The sequence below is a fragment of the Lathyrus oleraceus genome, chromosome 1 (assembly GCF_024323335.1).
Source record: "Lathyrus oleraceus cultivar Zhongwan6 chromosome 1, CAAS_Psat_ZW6_1.0, whole genome shotgun sequence".
Classification (NCBI taxonomy): Eukaryota; Viridiplantae; Streptophyta; class Magnoliopsida; order Fabales; family Fabaceae; genus Lathyrus; species Lathyrus oleraceus.
In genome coordinates, this window is record NC_066579.1 from 454,689,475 (window position 1) to 454,706,793 (window position 17,319).

General features: G+C 32.2%; 1 protein-coding gene and 2 long non-coding RNA genes across 3 annotated transcripts; 1 reads left to right on the top strand and 2 right to left on the bottom strand.

Annotated features, from left to right (window-relative positions):
• Positions 1-2,810: 2,810 nt before the first annotated feature.
• Positions 2,811-4,370, bottom strand: LOC127084258 (uncharacterized). The gene is made up of 2 exons (XR_007788669.1): positions 4,102-4,370; positions 2,811-3,831 (listed from the first exon to the last, which is right to left on the bottom strand). It is a non-coding gene; the product is annotated as an uncharacterized LOC127084258 (long non-coding RNA).
• Positions 4,371-11,287: 6,917 nt separating this feature from the next.
• LOC127084265 (uncharacterized) lies at positions 11,288-14,243 on the bottom strand. The gene is made up of 2 exons (XR_007788671.1): positions 13,964-14,243; positions 11,288-11,663 (listed from the first exon to the last, which is right to left on the bottom strand). It is a non-coding gene; the product is annotated as an uncharacterized LOC127084265 (long non-coding RNA).
• A 722-nt stretch (positions 14,244-14,965) lies between these two features.
• On the top strand, positions 14,966-16,576 carry LOC127084272 (E3 ubiquitin-protein ligase RING1). The gene has a single exon (XM_051024695.1). The coding sequence runs from the start codon at positions 15,124-15,126 to the stop codon at positions 16,372-16,374; it is 1,251 nt and encodes a 416-aa protein (XP_050880652.1). The 5' UTR covers positions 14,966-15,123; the 3' UTR covers positions 16,375-16,576.
• The last annotated feature ends 743 nt before the right edge of the window (positions 16,577-17,319 follow it).

Consider the following 17,319-nt stretch of genomic DNA (forward strand, 5'->3'; position numbering starts at 1 on the left):
GACCTTTTGGCCCACAATCATGTTGTATACACCTCCAATTTCATATATACTTCGGACATGGGCCTTTGTTTATGCCCATGCACCTTTGCTGGATGCACCCTTGGGAATGCGTATTTTCTCTTCCTGCACCACATAATCTGGAAACATACCCCCTGTTTGCATCTTATTTTTGTTTGTTTCTTTTCTTATTTTGTGGAATATTTTTATGATATTTGTTCATGATAATGAAAAGTGGTAGGAATAAAACTAGATTTGTTTGTTTGGTTAATGAACATGATTAATAGTTAATTAAGATTCATGATTTGATTAATTATTAATTGATTGTTTGAGAAAATGAATTGAATAAATATGTGATTAACCTAGTTTCTTGATTTAGGTTAGAGTTTAATTGCACATGATAATTGTTCATTGCATGAGTGAATTCTACCTTCAATTCAAATTTTAATTGTTCTTAATTGATCTTTTAATCAAATTGATTCTTGTATAGACCTTGATATGACTTTGAGATAAGTTGCCTCTTAACCATTGAAATGTGCCCTTAGATTTAGGTCTTAGAGTTAAGCTTAGTTGTTAATCTGATTGATCCTAGGATTTTCAAATCCTTATCTCCTTTATGTATAATTTTCCAATTGATTTTCCCCCGATTGATTCAGTTGATCAAAGTTCACTTTGATCAATTAAATCATTTGATTGTACTCAATTCTCAAAGCCTATTCAAGTGATCAAAAGACCCTTGATCACTTGATAAGGCAAGTCCCTTATGTTCAAGTTGTATTGGATATACTGAATCTCAAGAGTTGTACAAGACCTCAAGATTCAAGACTTCATTCAATACAAATCAGTACAAGACGGAGTGGACTACTATTTAAGCACAACAAAGGTGGATCAATAAGCATAAGAATAACATACTTAACAATTATGACGTGAATTGTGTGCCACGAGTCTTAAGTAATAGAGAATGACGAGATGAAGTTTCTATTACCCTTATCTAGAGTACCTTTGAGTATTTGGCATAGCCCTAGCTACCCAAAGTATCCGCCTTCGTTCATAGACATTAGTGCGATTCAAGTCTAACAACTGCTAAGTAATCTTCTACACAAATCTGGGATGCAGGCTGAGGATCAGATTTTAACCTTCTAGGGTTTATTTCTCCTTTTGTTATTTTTCTCCTGTAAGACTAAAACCATTTTGTGAATAAACTCAAAAACAATTAACCATACGATTAGGATTGTGCGATACGATCCTTAAGAAATGGAGAAGGGATGAGAATGGATAATTCTTATCCTCATTCTGAATATCCTTGGGTACAGGACGAATGACCTAGTTTCTAACTTTATTGATCTTCATTCATATACTTTAGTATGATTCAAATCATGACTCACTTTTTAGAATAAAAGCAAACTCACCTCATCAAACTCAATTTTGCCTTTGGACTTCATTTTTCAGTTTAAAACCTTTTCAAAAAGGATGTGTTACTTCCGTTCTACCGTGAATGAAGCTTAAGCCTCCATGTGTGAGCTAGCAATGTTTAACTGCTAGAGTACGATCCAAGTACATCCATTCTATCGCAAGCACACAAACGCTTAAGTCTCCCATGCTCAAGCCTACAAGCGAGTTGACAGTAGAACGTGAACGTTAATATTGTCCATTAAAAATAACTAATGCATCTATCTTAGTTCCACGAACTACAGAGCTCTGGTTTTCTTATTGCATGAATGAGGATACATAGGCACAAAGGTTCGAAGCCTTGGCGAGCAAATTATTTATTACTTTCTTTTTCACATTAATTATTAACCCTTAATCCTTTCGTGGTTAATCTTTAGATAATAAAACCCGTTCTTGCAAAGAACATTCAAAATGGTCCCTGTTGAGTACAACTAATGTAAGGGGTTGCTAATACCTTCCCCTTACATAACCGACTTCCTTACCCTTTTTCTCTTCCCTGGGTTTTATCGATTTTTTCCCTTTCCTTCGAGAATAAATAAAGTTCGATGGAAACTCTGTTGTATCTTTGAACGTGCGATGCACTCAGGTATAGTTCACGTAGCTCCAGTTGGCGACTCTGCTGGGGAGCCTTTCCCAAGCAAGTCGAGCCAAATTTATGTTTGCTTCTTTGCATGCTTTGGGTGTTTATCTTCATTGCTTTACTCGCTCTATCTTTATGCTATTTATTGCATTATTTATTACTTTAAATATTCTACATACTCGATATTATCTGTTATATAGTCTCTGTTGGGTTGGGGCTTTGTTACATGGGAGAGAAGCTCTATACCCGAGCTTGAGCACCAAGACATGATAGTAATGTGACTAGAGTCGTGTTTTGACCTCATTGGAGTTAGTCCTCGAGTTTGGTTGACATAAGACGTCACACCTAGAGTAGATCCTTTTGGGAGCATCATTGTCAGATGAGTTAGTCGTCTAAGACAATGGTATCTCAAAATGGGTCCTTGACTTTATGAACCTTTTTAGGATCACCCTTGTAGGATAGTACACACTTGTGAGTGGGATACGAGGTTTTCTGCAGGAAATCGAGATCATACCTACCTTTTCTCTCGCGTAACGTCGAACCTTTGAACCTACGTCGAGAAGTATGGATAAATTATTTGGAGTATCATGAAGATTTTATCACTTATGAACATTTCAACTAGATTGATCCTAGGATATGTACTTTAATTCTCTTCGAGTTTTATCACTTATGAACATTTCGACAATGCTCTTTTTGTTGAAAATAATGTTGACGTTTGTAAAGAAATGCAGAAATGTAAATGACAATGTAAATAACTTCAAAGTAAATTTACAAAGAAAGTAAATAACAAAATTATAATAATTTGATACAAAAGTAAAAATGGTGATCACACAGACATTGCATTCAAGAACTCGTTTTTCAATAACACGAATACTTTGAGTAATATATGAGTTTTTGTACAAAATGGAACGCCCCAATACTAATCACTAAGATCCCTATTTATAATAAATCAGAAATAACATAATAAACGGTCTCTTATGCAAAAGATGACACATTCTCGCTTGCATGGACTTCACTACTCATTGCTTTCCACGCGTCTTCTCAAGAAAGGGATAAGGCCAAAAAACGGTTACGAGCCTTAATTTAAATCACGCTCGTCGAACGCAACTCCCAATAGACACCTTCGTCGAAAAGTAAATCTGAATCCAAGAATATTTCTAAATTCCAGACCAAACCTTCTTTAACAAAAATATTCTTTCGACTATGCCTCCTCAACTCTTCGTCGAAAATATTATATTTTTTTCCAACGTCGAAATTCCAGCTAATACATACATAAAAGATTATATGACACATTTTGCAGATTACTAGTTACCTGATTCCTCAGCTGAATAACTTCACATGTATGGTGATAATAGAAGTAGTTTTGGTATAAATAATATTTTGACACCCGATATTGACAATGAAAGAATGTAACAAATTGGTCACCAAAAAACAGAATGAAAGAAGATAAAAAATTGATCACCAAAAAATAGGGAAAATGAATTCAAGCCATTTGTGTTTGGGGTAAAAACTTCAAACAAAGATTTGAACAGGAAAGTTGTTGTGGATAGATTTTGGAGAAATGTGGCTCAACCAATTTCATGAAAGTGTAAACAAACCAAAATATCATGTTCAAAATAACATTCATAAAAAATGATTAGAATTAGTAAAAAGATACCAGTTTCTTACACTTTATCAATAAAAATCAGATCCAAATGCTCTTTGTTGTTGGATAGCCTAAACCATTTACGGGGGAATTCCAAAGTAAATTTCTAAAGCTATTTCCTCATGTATGTCATTTTATCATTGCCAAGGGTCGTACCGTCCTACAAAGTGGAATAAGGGGGAAACACACATTAACACCATAACTAAAAATTACACCATTATATTCAATTACTCTGAGATGGTGAAAAAAAATCAGATTCGGAAAAAAAACTGAAAAAAAATCTAAAATTATAAATGGTACAATCAAAACAGATCTAAAAAAGTTAAAAGAAAAATGTTATGTGACGATGGATGATGGGTTAGGGTTTGATTCACATAAAAAGAGATAGATGGATGAAAAAAATGCAAGAAAGGGAAGAGAGAGATGATACCTAATGTTTGAAGGACAAATGAAAGAGTTGAAGAAAGAGATGTAAAATGATGAAAAAGAATAGATTTCAGATACAGATGAAGCGTGTAAGGATAGCAATTGAAAAAGTATGTAACCATAAGATGAAGCGTGTAATGATAGCATTTGAAAAAGTGTGTAACCATAGGAAATGACATATTTTCTGCAAACTGACATAAGTCGTGTACTTGCTGTGTTGGATAACCAATGTTGGGAACTATTTAGTTAGTTCAAAAAATGAAAAGTTGCAAAAACAAAGTACCGTTCAACAAAAAGTGTATTATATAAAGAATCATTTAGTTACTTGTAAGAAAATATCAATTACAATTTAGTTAGATGTGTCATTTGGTTGGAATATAATTTATTTAGACTCAAATTACCCCAAAAATAACGATGCGAAAGAAAAATAACAATGGATAAAATTGTAATAATCAGAACAACTATTTTTCTTATATTATAGATTAAAATAAAAGAATGGGCATTTTTTTTATAAAATTAATAATTGATAAAGTGTTTTAAAAAAGAAAATCCATCTTAACAACTTATATCTTTTTAAATAGTAATTAGCCGTCAATGGATCATCTTTTATCCACTAATTCTAGAATTTATCCCCTCGAACTTTACTATTTTACTTGTTTTTCATAAGGTCACTCTCTCCTATTTCTTTCACAATGTCATGTAATATTAAACATTTTTTTAATTTTTTTTCTAGAATTTATATTTGGTTTCACAATCTATCAAATGTTTTGTTTATATTTTTTTACGCAACATTACTATTTTTTTTTTACAAATTAATAACTTAATCTATATATTTTTAATAAATATGCATAAAAGACATAAATTTGTGAGGTTAAAATTATGATAAAATTGTGTTTAGGATTAAAAGAAAAAAATTAAAGTATAAAATTAAAATTAAAAAATGTAAGAATGAAAAGATTGAATTATAAGGAACCAAGTTAAATATAACATTGTTAAATGATTAAAATTTTCAAATAAAAGGATTTTAAAAAATGAAAATTGGGAACATATTCAAAATTATAATATTTTAATATTTTGTTAATCAAAATTATATTTGTTCAATAAGACTTTAGGCATGACATCATCGACATGAAAAAAGAACTCAAGATATGATACTTCATGTGTCTTTGGGTCAACATTTGAAAACCACGACAATCGTAAAACCACGACAATCGTAAAACCGTGTTTCAATATCATATTTTGTCATTTATTTAAAAAATTAGAAATCTTGATTTGTACTAAATGTGAGTTTATTGGTGTGAAATGCATACTCATTTAAAAAATATATTTTTTGTATGGAAAAAATATTATCAATAAAAAAACAATAATTATCAAAGGTTAATAGTCCCTCTTTTATCAAACTCAAACTTCACGTATATGATTGTTTCAATATAAACGCGTATTCACTTTCTCCTTCTATATATTCTATCCATACCTGACCATTATTTTCACACTCTACATTAATCTTCTTAACAATTCATTCTCAGTGCATTTCTCTCTATTTTTAAGAATAGCTCCCAGTTGCATTCCGATTTTGATTGTCTTAATGACAATGTGCATTTTTTCCTCACAAACGGTCTCTCCCAAAGCTTCATCCCCGACTATCAGTCCATCTATTTTCAACACCCCGCCATCACCTACTCCATCATCGGTGTCTCCTTCACTTCCTCTCTCATCAATTCCTTCCCCTCCTATTGACACTCCCAAACCTTCTCGAACCTTCCGAAAGTGGTGTTGCTTCTAACAAATCCGCCTTCAAAATATTTGTTCTCGCCGTTATGGAGGCTGTTATGATCTTTTATATCCTGTATATGGATTGTAGAGTTTTTTCTCTACTTTTATTGGCATATAATATAGTATAATATTATTATAATATATAAAAAGTGTATTTAATTTATTATCTTATTATATTTTTAAATCTTTAATGTGTGGTCATGGGTAAATTATTATATATATCAGGGTCGGTCTTGAGTCAGGGCAATCAGACTCACAGTTTAGGATCTCCAAAAGATAGGAGTCTCAATTTTTTGGGTTTGGGCTTTATAAATTATATAAAAAGTATTTATATATAATGTGTGTGAGTAGAATTACACAAATGTATCTATGACACATCTTTTCTATGTGTTTTATATTGACCACAAATCATGTGTTCTACCCTTGAAAGATTATATGCAATGGTTTTTTAATTTATTATTATTTTTTATATAAAAAGATATATTGTATAGTGTTATTTTATAAATATATTAAAATTTTAATAATATTAACATTATTTTTAATGAAATCATTATGGTTAAGTATATATAAATTAAATTGTATAGATTTAAAAGATTTTTAAACAAGAGTTACTCTAACCACCGGAGTATTTTTAAGGTCTATAATTTTTTGAATTAATTTGACTTTTTTCAAACCACTATATCAACTTTAATAAAATTTTGAAGTACATTCTTTAGATCAGGCATTGAAATTATTAATAGATAATTTTTTCTTTTTTAGTTTTTAATGTTAATTACAACTAAAATAAAATATGACTCTTTTTAAATACTTTTTTTTATTTTTTTATTAAATACCGACTTTTAAAATTGGAACAAGGCTTTAAAATTATTTGAGACTGTCCTGCTACCAAATATTGATTAGAATGTGGCTTTTTTTTATGTTAGTTACATATATAAATGACAAATTTTGATGTTGTTGATACTATTTTCAAGATTTTTTATTTAAAATGACCATATTTTTCAATTTAAATTCTAAAATAATTTGTTTTTCAAAATAATCACGGAAATAACCACCTTAACTGGCGCTTCTAATTTCCAATGAACACATGCACCACTTGGTAAGACGCATGCATGCATTGCAAATGAGCATAGACGCCATTTGGTTGGATGCATGCATGCCTTGAGTCACATGCATTGGCGCATGCATATGCGTCAATGCATGTGGCACATGCACTATGCATGTTTTTTTTTAATTTTATATTTTATATAATAATAAAATTAAATACTTAAATGAAAAATAATATTATAATATAAAGTAAAAATACATAACAATTGACAAAAAAATTAATGACCCGCCCGATTGAAATGCCCCCATATTCCACATCCAAGTGCATTGGCCTGTCTTTGAGGTCTCCCACGATTTCTCTGAGGTGTTTGGGGTCTTTGAGTGCTGACATGATGCAATGGTGGTTAGTGTGAAGGTCCGGTGGAAGGTCCAACGATATTTGCTAGATTTATCATCATTTCTCCCCAATAGCTGGGGGGGGGGGGTATCGCCAACGGCACTTCCGTAATTGAGTTTGGTGCCCATGTTGTCGTAGTTGGATCATTGTAGTTGGGTGGATTGTGGACGGTATGATTGCCCGAATTGGGACATTGAATCATTTTAGAAACGAAGCAATGATTCATATGGTGTACTAAAGTCAAACAATGGTTGGATGTTGTGATGATGGGATGTTTGGGTGTTCATTTGTGGGGGGCTACGATGACACGACGTTGAATTGTATGAATCACCCGAGCTATAGACTGTTGTTGTGGTTGTGTATGGTTGTTGGTGGTTAGGGTTTGATTCTTGGTTTTGACTTTGGGTGTGTGGCATGAATTAATAGCGAGGTTGGATGTTTGGTGGTTAGGTGTATATGGTAGGGTGATGGTGCAAGGTTGGTCGTTGGGTTTTGGTGGGTTGACATTGTTCTTGGGTGGGGATTTATTGTTGGGCGTATGATGACGAAGCTCGTTGGCATGGATCAATCAAATACCTTGTCTTAAACACAATATGTGGTGTTGTAACCGATCTAAACCATGTCATATAATGTTGAGTTGGTCTAGCACCATGTATGACTGGTTCGTTTAAGATGTGTTACCGTCGATTCCTCCAATGAAGACACATCTCTTTTGCAAAGTCTCTCAAATCTGAATAATCCCATTGGCCATCGACTCTTTGTTTGTGCCAATCTCCCAAACACGTCGGAGATTCTGGAATATGTTGTTGCTTGCCGAACTGCAGTTTTACACGGTCACTCTATTGCATCTCCATAGTAGTGAACCAGATAATTGGTGTTTTTGCTGTCCAAACTACAACATTATCATGGTTAACCTGATGATCAAGACCTAGATACGACCTCCAGATAAAATCTATAATAATATGATATGATTAGAGGGTATGTAATTAATTTTTTTAAACCAAATGTAGAGTTGTTTAGTAGCAACTCATCGTCTGGTCCAATGTGGTATAAAAGATTGCGATAGACTACTACAACGTGTTTGAGACACCTATTGTAGTTCATCCCTTTAACTGACCACCTATATCGAAAAGATTGAAAATATATTAGTTACAGGTAATTGTAGTATAAAGTCTAATAAATTAGAAGATTAAATATAAACTTACTTTGTTGCATAGGAGAATGTGAATGACTTCTCGTTGATCGGGGCGAGTGACGACAGTCTTGACCAACCCCATGCTTGTAGCAAATAAGCGCAAGAATAAAACATACAAGTATTTTTTTGCCATTTTAAAACAACGAACTATATAGATGGGACAAAACAACTGAACCCCAACTATATGTGCCTACCTCATTTATGTTTCGTAACAACGACAAATATATAATATTTACCGTATTACCAGTACTTTCAGGAAATAAAAAATTACCAAATAAAATCATAATATAACACTGAGCTTTAATTATCTTTTCATACTCGGTAGATTCTTCGTTTAATGTTATACTTGAATAATATTGTTTAAGATATTTTAAATTAATACCTTGACCCCTAGGTTGACCAGAAGTCTGTCCCAAAATTGTGTCTTCACACAAAAGGGCACCCAATAATTCATCGCATATAGAGTTATCTTGGTTAACTCTATCATCTACGACCTTACCATCGATACGTAGACCTAACAACATGTAGACGTTCTCAAGTGTGACAGTACACTCACCAAAAGGAAGGTGAAATGTGTGGGTCTCGGGTCTCCATCTTTCTAACAAAGCAACAATAAATTTGTAGTCAACTGAGTATGAGACTATGTTGAGTAAATTACCAAAACCGCATCCTCGAATATATGGTTCAATCAAAGGATCGTGTGGTACATATTCATGTACACGACATCGAAATCTCTTTGGGTCCTAATAAAACATAAGTAAGAAATAAGTAAGAAGAAGTAATACACAATAGAGACATTTTGTTAGAAAATAAGAATAAGAATAAGAATAAAGTAATAAATAATATAGATTAAGTAATAACATACAAACATCGCAATATTATCGATTATTCCTCGATGTTCATCACCCATAGTCAATAGAGACATATTGTTGCAGAGAGGTTGAGTGTTGAAGATAAGTTGAGTGTTGCAAATAAGATGAATGTTGCAGAGAGGTTGAGTGTTGTAGAGAGGTTGAATGTTTCAGAGAGGTTGAATGTTGCAGAAATGTTGAGTGTTGCAGAGATGTTGAGTGCTGCAAAGATAGGTTGAGTGTTGCAGTATTTATAGATGAGAAAGTAAGTTTCATGATAAGTTGCATTCACGGGAAAGTGTACTTTGCATGTGATGTATATGTGAAGTCGCCATTGCTAAAGGCGCATGCCTTGTATTTTTGCATGCATGTGAGTATGCACTAGTGGTAAGGGCGCATGCCTTATGTTTATGCACGCATGTGAGTAGGCGCCATTGAAGAGGGCGCATTAGTTGCTTTATGCATGAAGGCATGGATAGCCAGGACTAAGACAGTTGAAAAAGTGTTTGACAATTTGGAGGAGTCATACAAACAACTTCCGAAATACTTGGTGGCTCTTAAACATTATGCTCCAGGGACTATTGTCAATTTGGAAATATTATCGACGTATAACCCAGACGAGATTTGTGCTATTGGTAATGGAATATTCCACCGACTCTTCTGGGCGTATCAACCATGCATCAAAGGTTTTGCTTTCTGTAATCCTATTACACAAATTGATGATACATGGTTGTACGAGAAATATAAAGGAACACTACTGATGGCAGTGGCACAAGATGGCAACAACAACATTTTTCCAATCGCCTTTGCCCTAGTTGAAGGGGAGACTGTTGGAGGATGTAGTTCTTTCCTAAAAAATCTTCGATTGCACGTTGCTCCTCAACCTAACATATGTTTGATCTCAGACTGACACCCATCAATAGTGAGTGCCTACAAAAACATTGATAATGGCTGACATGATCCTCCTTCGACGCATGTCTACTGCATTAGACATATCTCTCAAAATTTTATGTGGGAGATCACAAAACATTGCTGAAGAAGGTTGTCAATGCAGAGTATGCACTAACAGAACCTTCTTTCAAACACTACCGCGAAGACATCAGATTGTCAAACGCAAATGCAGTAAGCTGGATCGACAATATTTCATTGGAGAAGTTGACTAGGGCATACGACAACGGTCAACGTTGGGGTCATATGACAACAAATCTCGTGGAATCAATGAACTTTGTCTTCAAAGGCATCCGAAATCGACCTATAATCGCTTTAGTGCATGCAACCTATTTCTGGCCAGGGGCGCTGTTTGAGACCAAACGTTCCGAATGGAGTTCAATGTTACAATTTGGGAAATTTTCAGTGATGCTTCAATGAAATTCATTAAAGAGGAATCTTCCAAAGCTAACACACATGTGGTCACGGTGTTTAACCATACTAAAGGTTGGTACAGTGTTGCTGAGTCCATGGATCACAATGAAGGCATGCTGAGGGGACACTATCGAGTGGAATTAGATAGAGGTTGGTGTGAATGTGAAAAGTTCTAAGTCTTTCGTATGCCTTGCTCCCATGTCATAACGACATGTTTAAAGGTTCGACGAGATTCATCCAACTTACTATCCGACGTGTACAAAGTCATAAGCCTTTATAATGTTTACAAAATTAGCTTTTCAGTGGTAGCAAAAGACGACTACTGACCTGCATATCAATGGGACATTCTCTGGCACAATGAAATAATGCTAAGAAAGAAAAATGGTCGCCCAAACAGCACTCGTATTCGAACCAAAATGGATACGGAGAACAAAATGATTAGATTATGAAGTTCATGTCGTCATCCCGATCATAATCATACTAACTGTCCCAGTGTTGGAACAAGCACAACAAGATAATTTTAATTGTAGCTCTTTTGCTTTATATTAAAAACAACATTCATTTCATATGATAACTTTGTGAGAAAATACCATCACAAACAAATACAACACATAAACAGCAACACAACAAACTACAACAAATAAAATACCATCACTAACAAATACAACACATAAACAACATAACTATGCGATTACAATATGCGATTACAACCATCAAAACAATTTTGTAAGGAGTATACATCATTCTGTGGACGTCTCTGTCAGTCTTAATATCCACCAAGAAACGAATTTCTCCATTTTGGTTGAACGTCGTATCAAGTCATTGAATTCTTCCAATCCTTTCACCATATACAATGTCTCCATCTAACAAACGGTTCAACATCCTGTTAAGATGTTCCAACGTATCTACATTCCAAAGTCGGATATTCATCGGAGACTGCATTACTGAAAAGATTAAATCGACATTTCTCTTGTGAATATATGAATATACATACATTTTAAATAAAATTGAAGGAGATTGAAGAAAAATGGAAGGAGGGTAAGAAGTTGTATGAAAAATTATGGGAGAAATGTTGTGTATTTAGAGATTAATGCACATGCATGCGCCATTGCTTTGGACGCAAACACACATACATGCATGCATGCACCAATGTTTTTGGCGCATACACATGGCTAAATGTATGCACCAATACATGTGGCACACACATACATGGCTACATGCATGCGCCAATGCATGTGGCGCCTTCACATGCATGCGCCATTGCATGTGGCGCCTTCACATACATGGTCCAATGCACGCGACAATGGCTTGAGCGCATCCTGTTTATTGAAAAATAGATGCGCCAGTTCAACTGGCGCATAAGTCATGAAAGGTGGTTATTTTTGTAATTATTTTGAAAAATAGATTATTTTAGAATTTAAATTAAAAAATATGATTATTTAAAAAAAAAATTATTTTCAATTAATTAGATAACCTTTTTTTTAATTTTTTTTAATTATTTATCCTGAATCTCTAAAATGTCAGGACTGACTCTAATATATATATATATATATATATATATATATATATATATATATATATATATATATATATATATATATATATATATATATATATATATATATATATATATATATATATATATATATTATATATATATATATATATATATATATATATATATATATATATATATATATATATATATAAAAGTTCATATATGCTTTAAATTTATAATTTAACACACAATTTTGTAATCAAATTCAAAAATAATTATATAATTAATACATATTTATATGTGGTTAACTCAATTTAACAAATGATTAATTTATATTTAATCACTTTAATATTTTAGTTAATCTATATTTGACCGATTAAAAACTGTATTAAATATTTCACAAATCCCCAACTAACCAATAATAGTGTTTGTTGTCGCTTTGTATAAACACAATTCTATTTCTCTTTGTCTCTAAGAAAATTAAGAAATTTGGCGAAAATATTAACTCGATTTATTATTTGTATAATTTAAAAAAAAAACAAAAGTGTCTTATATTTAACAAAGAATGTAATAATGATATTATGTACTTCATCCATCTCATAATAGGTTTTTTTTTTTGAAATTTTTATATTTTAAGATAATGATTAATTATATTGATTTTAATAATAAAATGAGTATCAATTATTAAAATAATTTTGTTAATAATAAGTGATGGAATAGTTATATAATTCAAAATCCAATAAATAAGAATAAGTATAAGTTAGTGGGACAAAATAATAAATATCACATTGATATTTTAAATAGATAAATAATTTGAGTCAAATAAAAATAGAAAACATGACACATATTCTAAGAAAGAAGAAGTATTTAATATATTTATGATGATGTTTAATTGTGCTATAGTCAAATAATTGGTTTTCTAGGTTAACCATTAAATTTCATGTAAAATATTTTATATTTAAATAACAGGACTCTTCATATATTAATGGCTTAATTGTAACTATAATCCCCCTATTCTTTTGAATTTTGATCTCCCCTTTTAAAAACCATGATTTTAGTTTTTTTTTTTTTTTTAAGTTTTGAGTTTGATTTTAGTCCCCTCTCCAATTTGAGACGTTTTTTTAATGATGTGCCGCTATCTAATATGACATGTTAATGTCAGGTCATTTTAAAATTAATTTGAGATTTTTTTTATTGATTAGGATAATGAATTTATTAATATTTTTTAATTAATAAAAAATAAATTGTTAATATTTTTTATTAATTTTTGTAATTCATTAATTAATCAAAATTTTAAATGAAACACTTTAGGCCTAGCTTTTTTGATCCATGTCTTTCGTCCATCTTTCTAACCCACAGTTAACTTGTTGTGTTTGTGAAAGATATATAAACATTAAAAACGTTTGTAATGAAAACAATTAGGAATTACTATGAATAAAAGAAACAAACAAATTGACAGGATTCCAAGTTGGTAAGTGATCAATGAGATTATTGTTGAAGAAATTCGAAATCGACAACAATAAGAGTATCCCTTCCAAGTTAGTAGTCCTACACTATAGTACCATGGACGAATTTCACTTCCATTTACTCTCAATATGTTCTCTCACAATGCGAAATCAATATAAGGAAATAATAACCAGGCCTGACAAAAGATCATACTCAATAACAACAGGTTGTAGATAAATATTTCACGTAAGCAAGTCAATACTAATATAACATCAAACAAGAGGAGTTCATCGAAAATACCTAGTAAATCTGTAAGGAAAAAGCTGGCAAGCATCCATCCCAAACCCATGATCTTAGAATGATAAGTGATGTTGAGAAAAGCAGGAATAAGAGAGCAGTTCTATCCTGAACAAAAGAAATTCCATTTTCCTAAAATTTCATAAACATCATGTGTGGGATTTAATGGTGTTATTGCTTATTGTGTCAACATGATATCATGTATCGCTGCTGTGAATTCAGCGATGTTCCTTTGATTCCTCATGCTTACTCCTCTAGTTGTTATTGATTTGTTAGATGTTAATCATGTGATAGATCTAGGATCTAGACTATGTAATCTTCAATTGATTAATAGTTATAATATAATTAAGAATTAGTAATAACTATAGTATTGACTTAGTTACATAAAATATTTATCTGTATTTATTGGATATAATCCTTTGCCAACCAACCTGGTTGCTATTTCTTTAGGGTAATGCTAACTTGTGCCTCAAAGGCACAAGTTAAGAAATTCAAAAATAAAAAATTTATTTTGGAAAAATAAATAAAATTATTGATGATAAATTACTAATAAATTCAATATATATTTTTCAATAATTTATTTTTATATTTATCTCTTAACTTGTGTCCTTGGGATACAAATTAACATTACCCATTTCTTTATACTGGTGTCGCATTGGGAGAGAATATATTGAGAGTAAATGGAAGTGATATCGTTCCATCTTACTACAATGTGGGACTACTAACTTGGAAGGGATACTCTTGTTGTTGATTTCAAATTTCTTCAACAATAAACTCATTAATCACTTACCGACTTGAAATTTTGTCATTTATTTATTTCATTTATTCATAGTAATCTCACATTTATTTATTTCAAAAATTTAATAAAAATTGTATTAAAAATTCTCCCAAACTAACTGACATAATATGAATTGAATTTGAAAGTGAAGTCCAACTAACCAACTGTCCACAGAAAAATCAATCAAATCAAATTACATAAAAGTCAAAGACGAATTATTTCCCCTTATTTTAATTATCCTTTGAGGATCGTTACACTCCATTCATATTCATATAATAATAGTACTAGTACAATGGAAGCTGAAAAGTCAAAATCGTAAATCTCACTTCATCATCATCATCATCATCAACTTCAACTTAGATGAAAATCTGAGTTGAATTATAAAATGGAACATCATCACAGAAAACTGATCCCAGAGTTATGCGAGTTGATATGCCATGGAATAGACTCTGTATCTAAATGTTCACTCAACAATGATTGCGCTAATTGCTTCAGAAACTGTCTCAAAACCAATCCTCAATACCCTAATTACTATTATCCACCACCACCGTCACCGCCACCGCCACCGCCACAACAAGAATTTCCATTATACTCCTCATCCAATCAAAACCAGCACAAAATCGCCAATTACTTCATCATCACTCTTTCTATTCTTGCTTTTATTTTCTTCCTTGTTTGTATCCGTGCAATTTATGTCAATTTTAGGTCAAGAAGAAGGATGCGAAGGTTAAGGGCAGTGGCAAGGACAAGAGCACCACCACCACCATCCTCATCATCATTATCATCAAGGATTCAACAAATTCAGGTGATGAATTTTGATGATGAACAACAACATGATTCTATTGTGGATCATCCAATTTGGTATATTCGAACTCAAGGTCTTCGACAATCTGTTATTAATGCAATTAGTGTTTGTAAGTATAAGAAAGGTGAAGGATTGATTGAAGGAACTGAATGTTCCGTTTGTTTGAGTGAGTTTGAAGAAGATGAGAGTCTTAGGCTTTTACCTAAGTGTCATCATGCTTTTCATTTACCTTGTATTGATACTTGGCTTAGATCTCATACTAATTGTCCTATGTGTAGAGCTCCAATTGTTAATACTAACCCTACAATTGCGAGGGTTCAGTCTTTGGAATCTATTGTTGTTGATTCTCATTCAACTTCATTGGATGATAGACATGTTGATGAAAATAGTGGTGAATCTGAATCCAATTTAGGGTTTCAAAATAGGGTTCATGATTATGAGTTGAGGAATAGGGTAGAAGGGGAAGGAGGGCAATTGGAGGTTTGTGAAAACGGAAGACCAGTTGTCGATGCGGTTAGTGGCAGTATTCGGCCTAGGAGATCGGTTTCTATGGATGATTCTTTTGTTGTAGGTATCAATAGTGTTGTTGCAACTGTTCTGTCAAAGGAATGTAATGGTGATGAAGATAGTGTTTCAAAGGTTAATGGAAGTGAGAATTTAGCAACTACATCCAAAGGTGGTAGTAGTAGCAGCTTTTCTTTTAGGTCAACAAGATATTTGCAGGGTGTTGCTAGTCCAATGAAGAGATCAAGTTCATATAATGGGAAATTTCTTCTGTCTTGGTATAGCCGCAATCAGAAAAAGCCAAATGCTATTCTGAGAAGCTTTTGATTTTGTGTTATTGTTATTAGCTTTTATGCTAACTTCACAACTGAAGTATATATATACATGTAACTCAGTAACTCTCAACAAGCTGAGAGGCTGAGATTTTCAAAGTTTTCTGTATGCATTAAAAAAAAACTATGTGATGCATAAGTGTATAATAGCAAAACAATAAAGTTACAAATAAATGTTTTATTCAACTTTTTGCTCATATTGTTCCATATATGATGTAGATTTATTCATCACATGACATTCTGTGTATGTGATCAACATGAATTATCTTGTCAGAGAGCAATTGCTTTATTTATCCACACTTATATATTGGCTTCCCTTGTTTTAAGCAAGAATCTAATGCCAAATTTGAATTGCAATATAAAACTACTACTATATGTAGTCATTCATATCTTTTCTAAATATGGAAACAACAAGGAGGAAATATCACAGCACAAAAACAGATTTAAGTTTTCCCTAGAATCATTTTCCTATAGAGTCACACCACTACAATGGAAAACCAATAAAGTCAGTGCAAAAATAACACTTCAAAACTATTGTTTTGTTTTGAAATATAAAAATTTGATATTGAACGTAAACACTATTTTTTTTATTAATAGTTGTAGAAAGAAAAAAATATACAGATTAATAAATGAAGATTCTAATCCTATATGATGTAATTAAAGTTTAATTATAAATCATTAAAATAGGTAATGAAGTTGATAGGGTTGATTGATATAGTTAAATCGATGGAAACCGATTGAATCATTTTGCCGCCGTAAATTCCTCAAAAGCCGTCGCTCAAATCCATTAGCTCGTCGTCGTTCAACTCCAATTGCTCACCGCCGTTCAACTTCATACGCTTGCCGTCGTTCAATTCCATTCTATTGACGTCGTTCGACTCGATAACTTTTGGTATTTTGTTCCGTTTGATTCTTCTTTGTTTGGTTTCTTCTTTGTTTA

Excerpts from the sequence above, each read along its gene's own strand:
- LOC127084272 (XM_051024695.1), top strand. The coding sequence starts at position 15,124 with ATGGAACATCATCACAGAAAACTGATCCCAGAGTTATGCGAGTTGATA.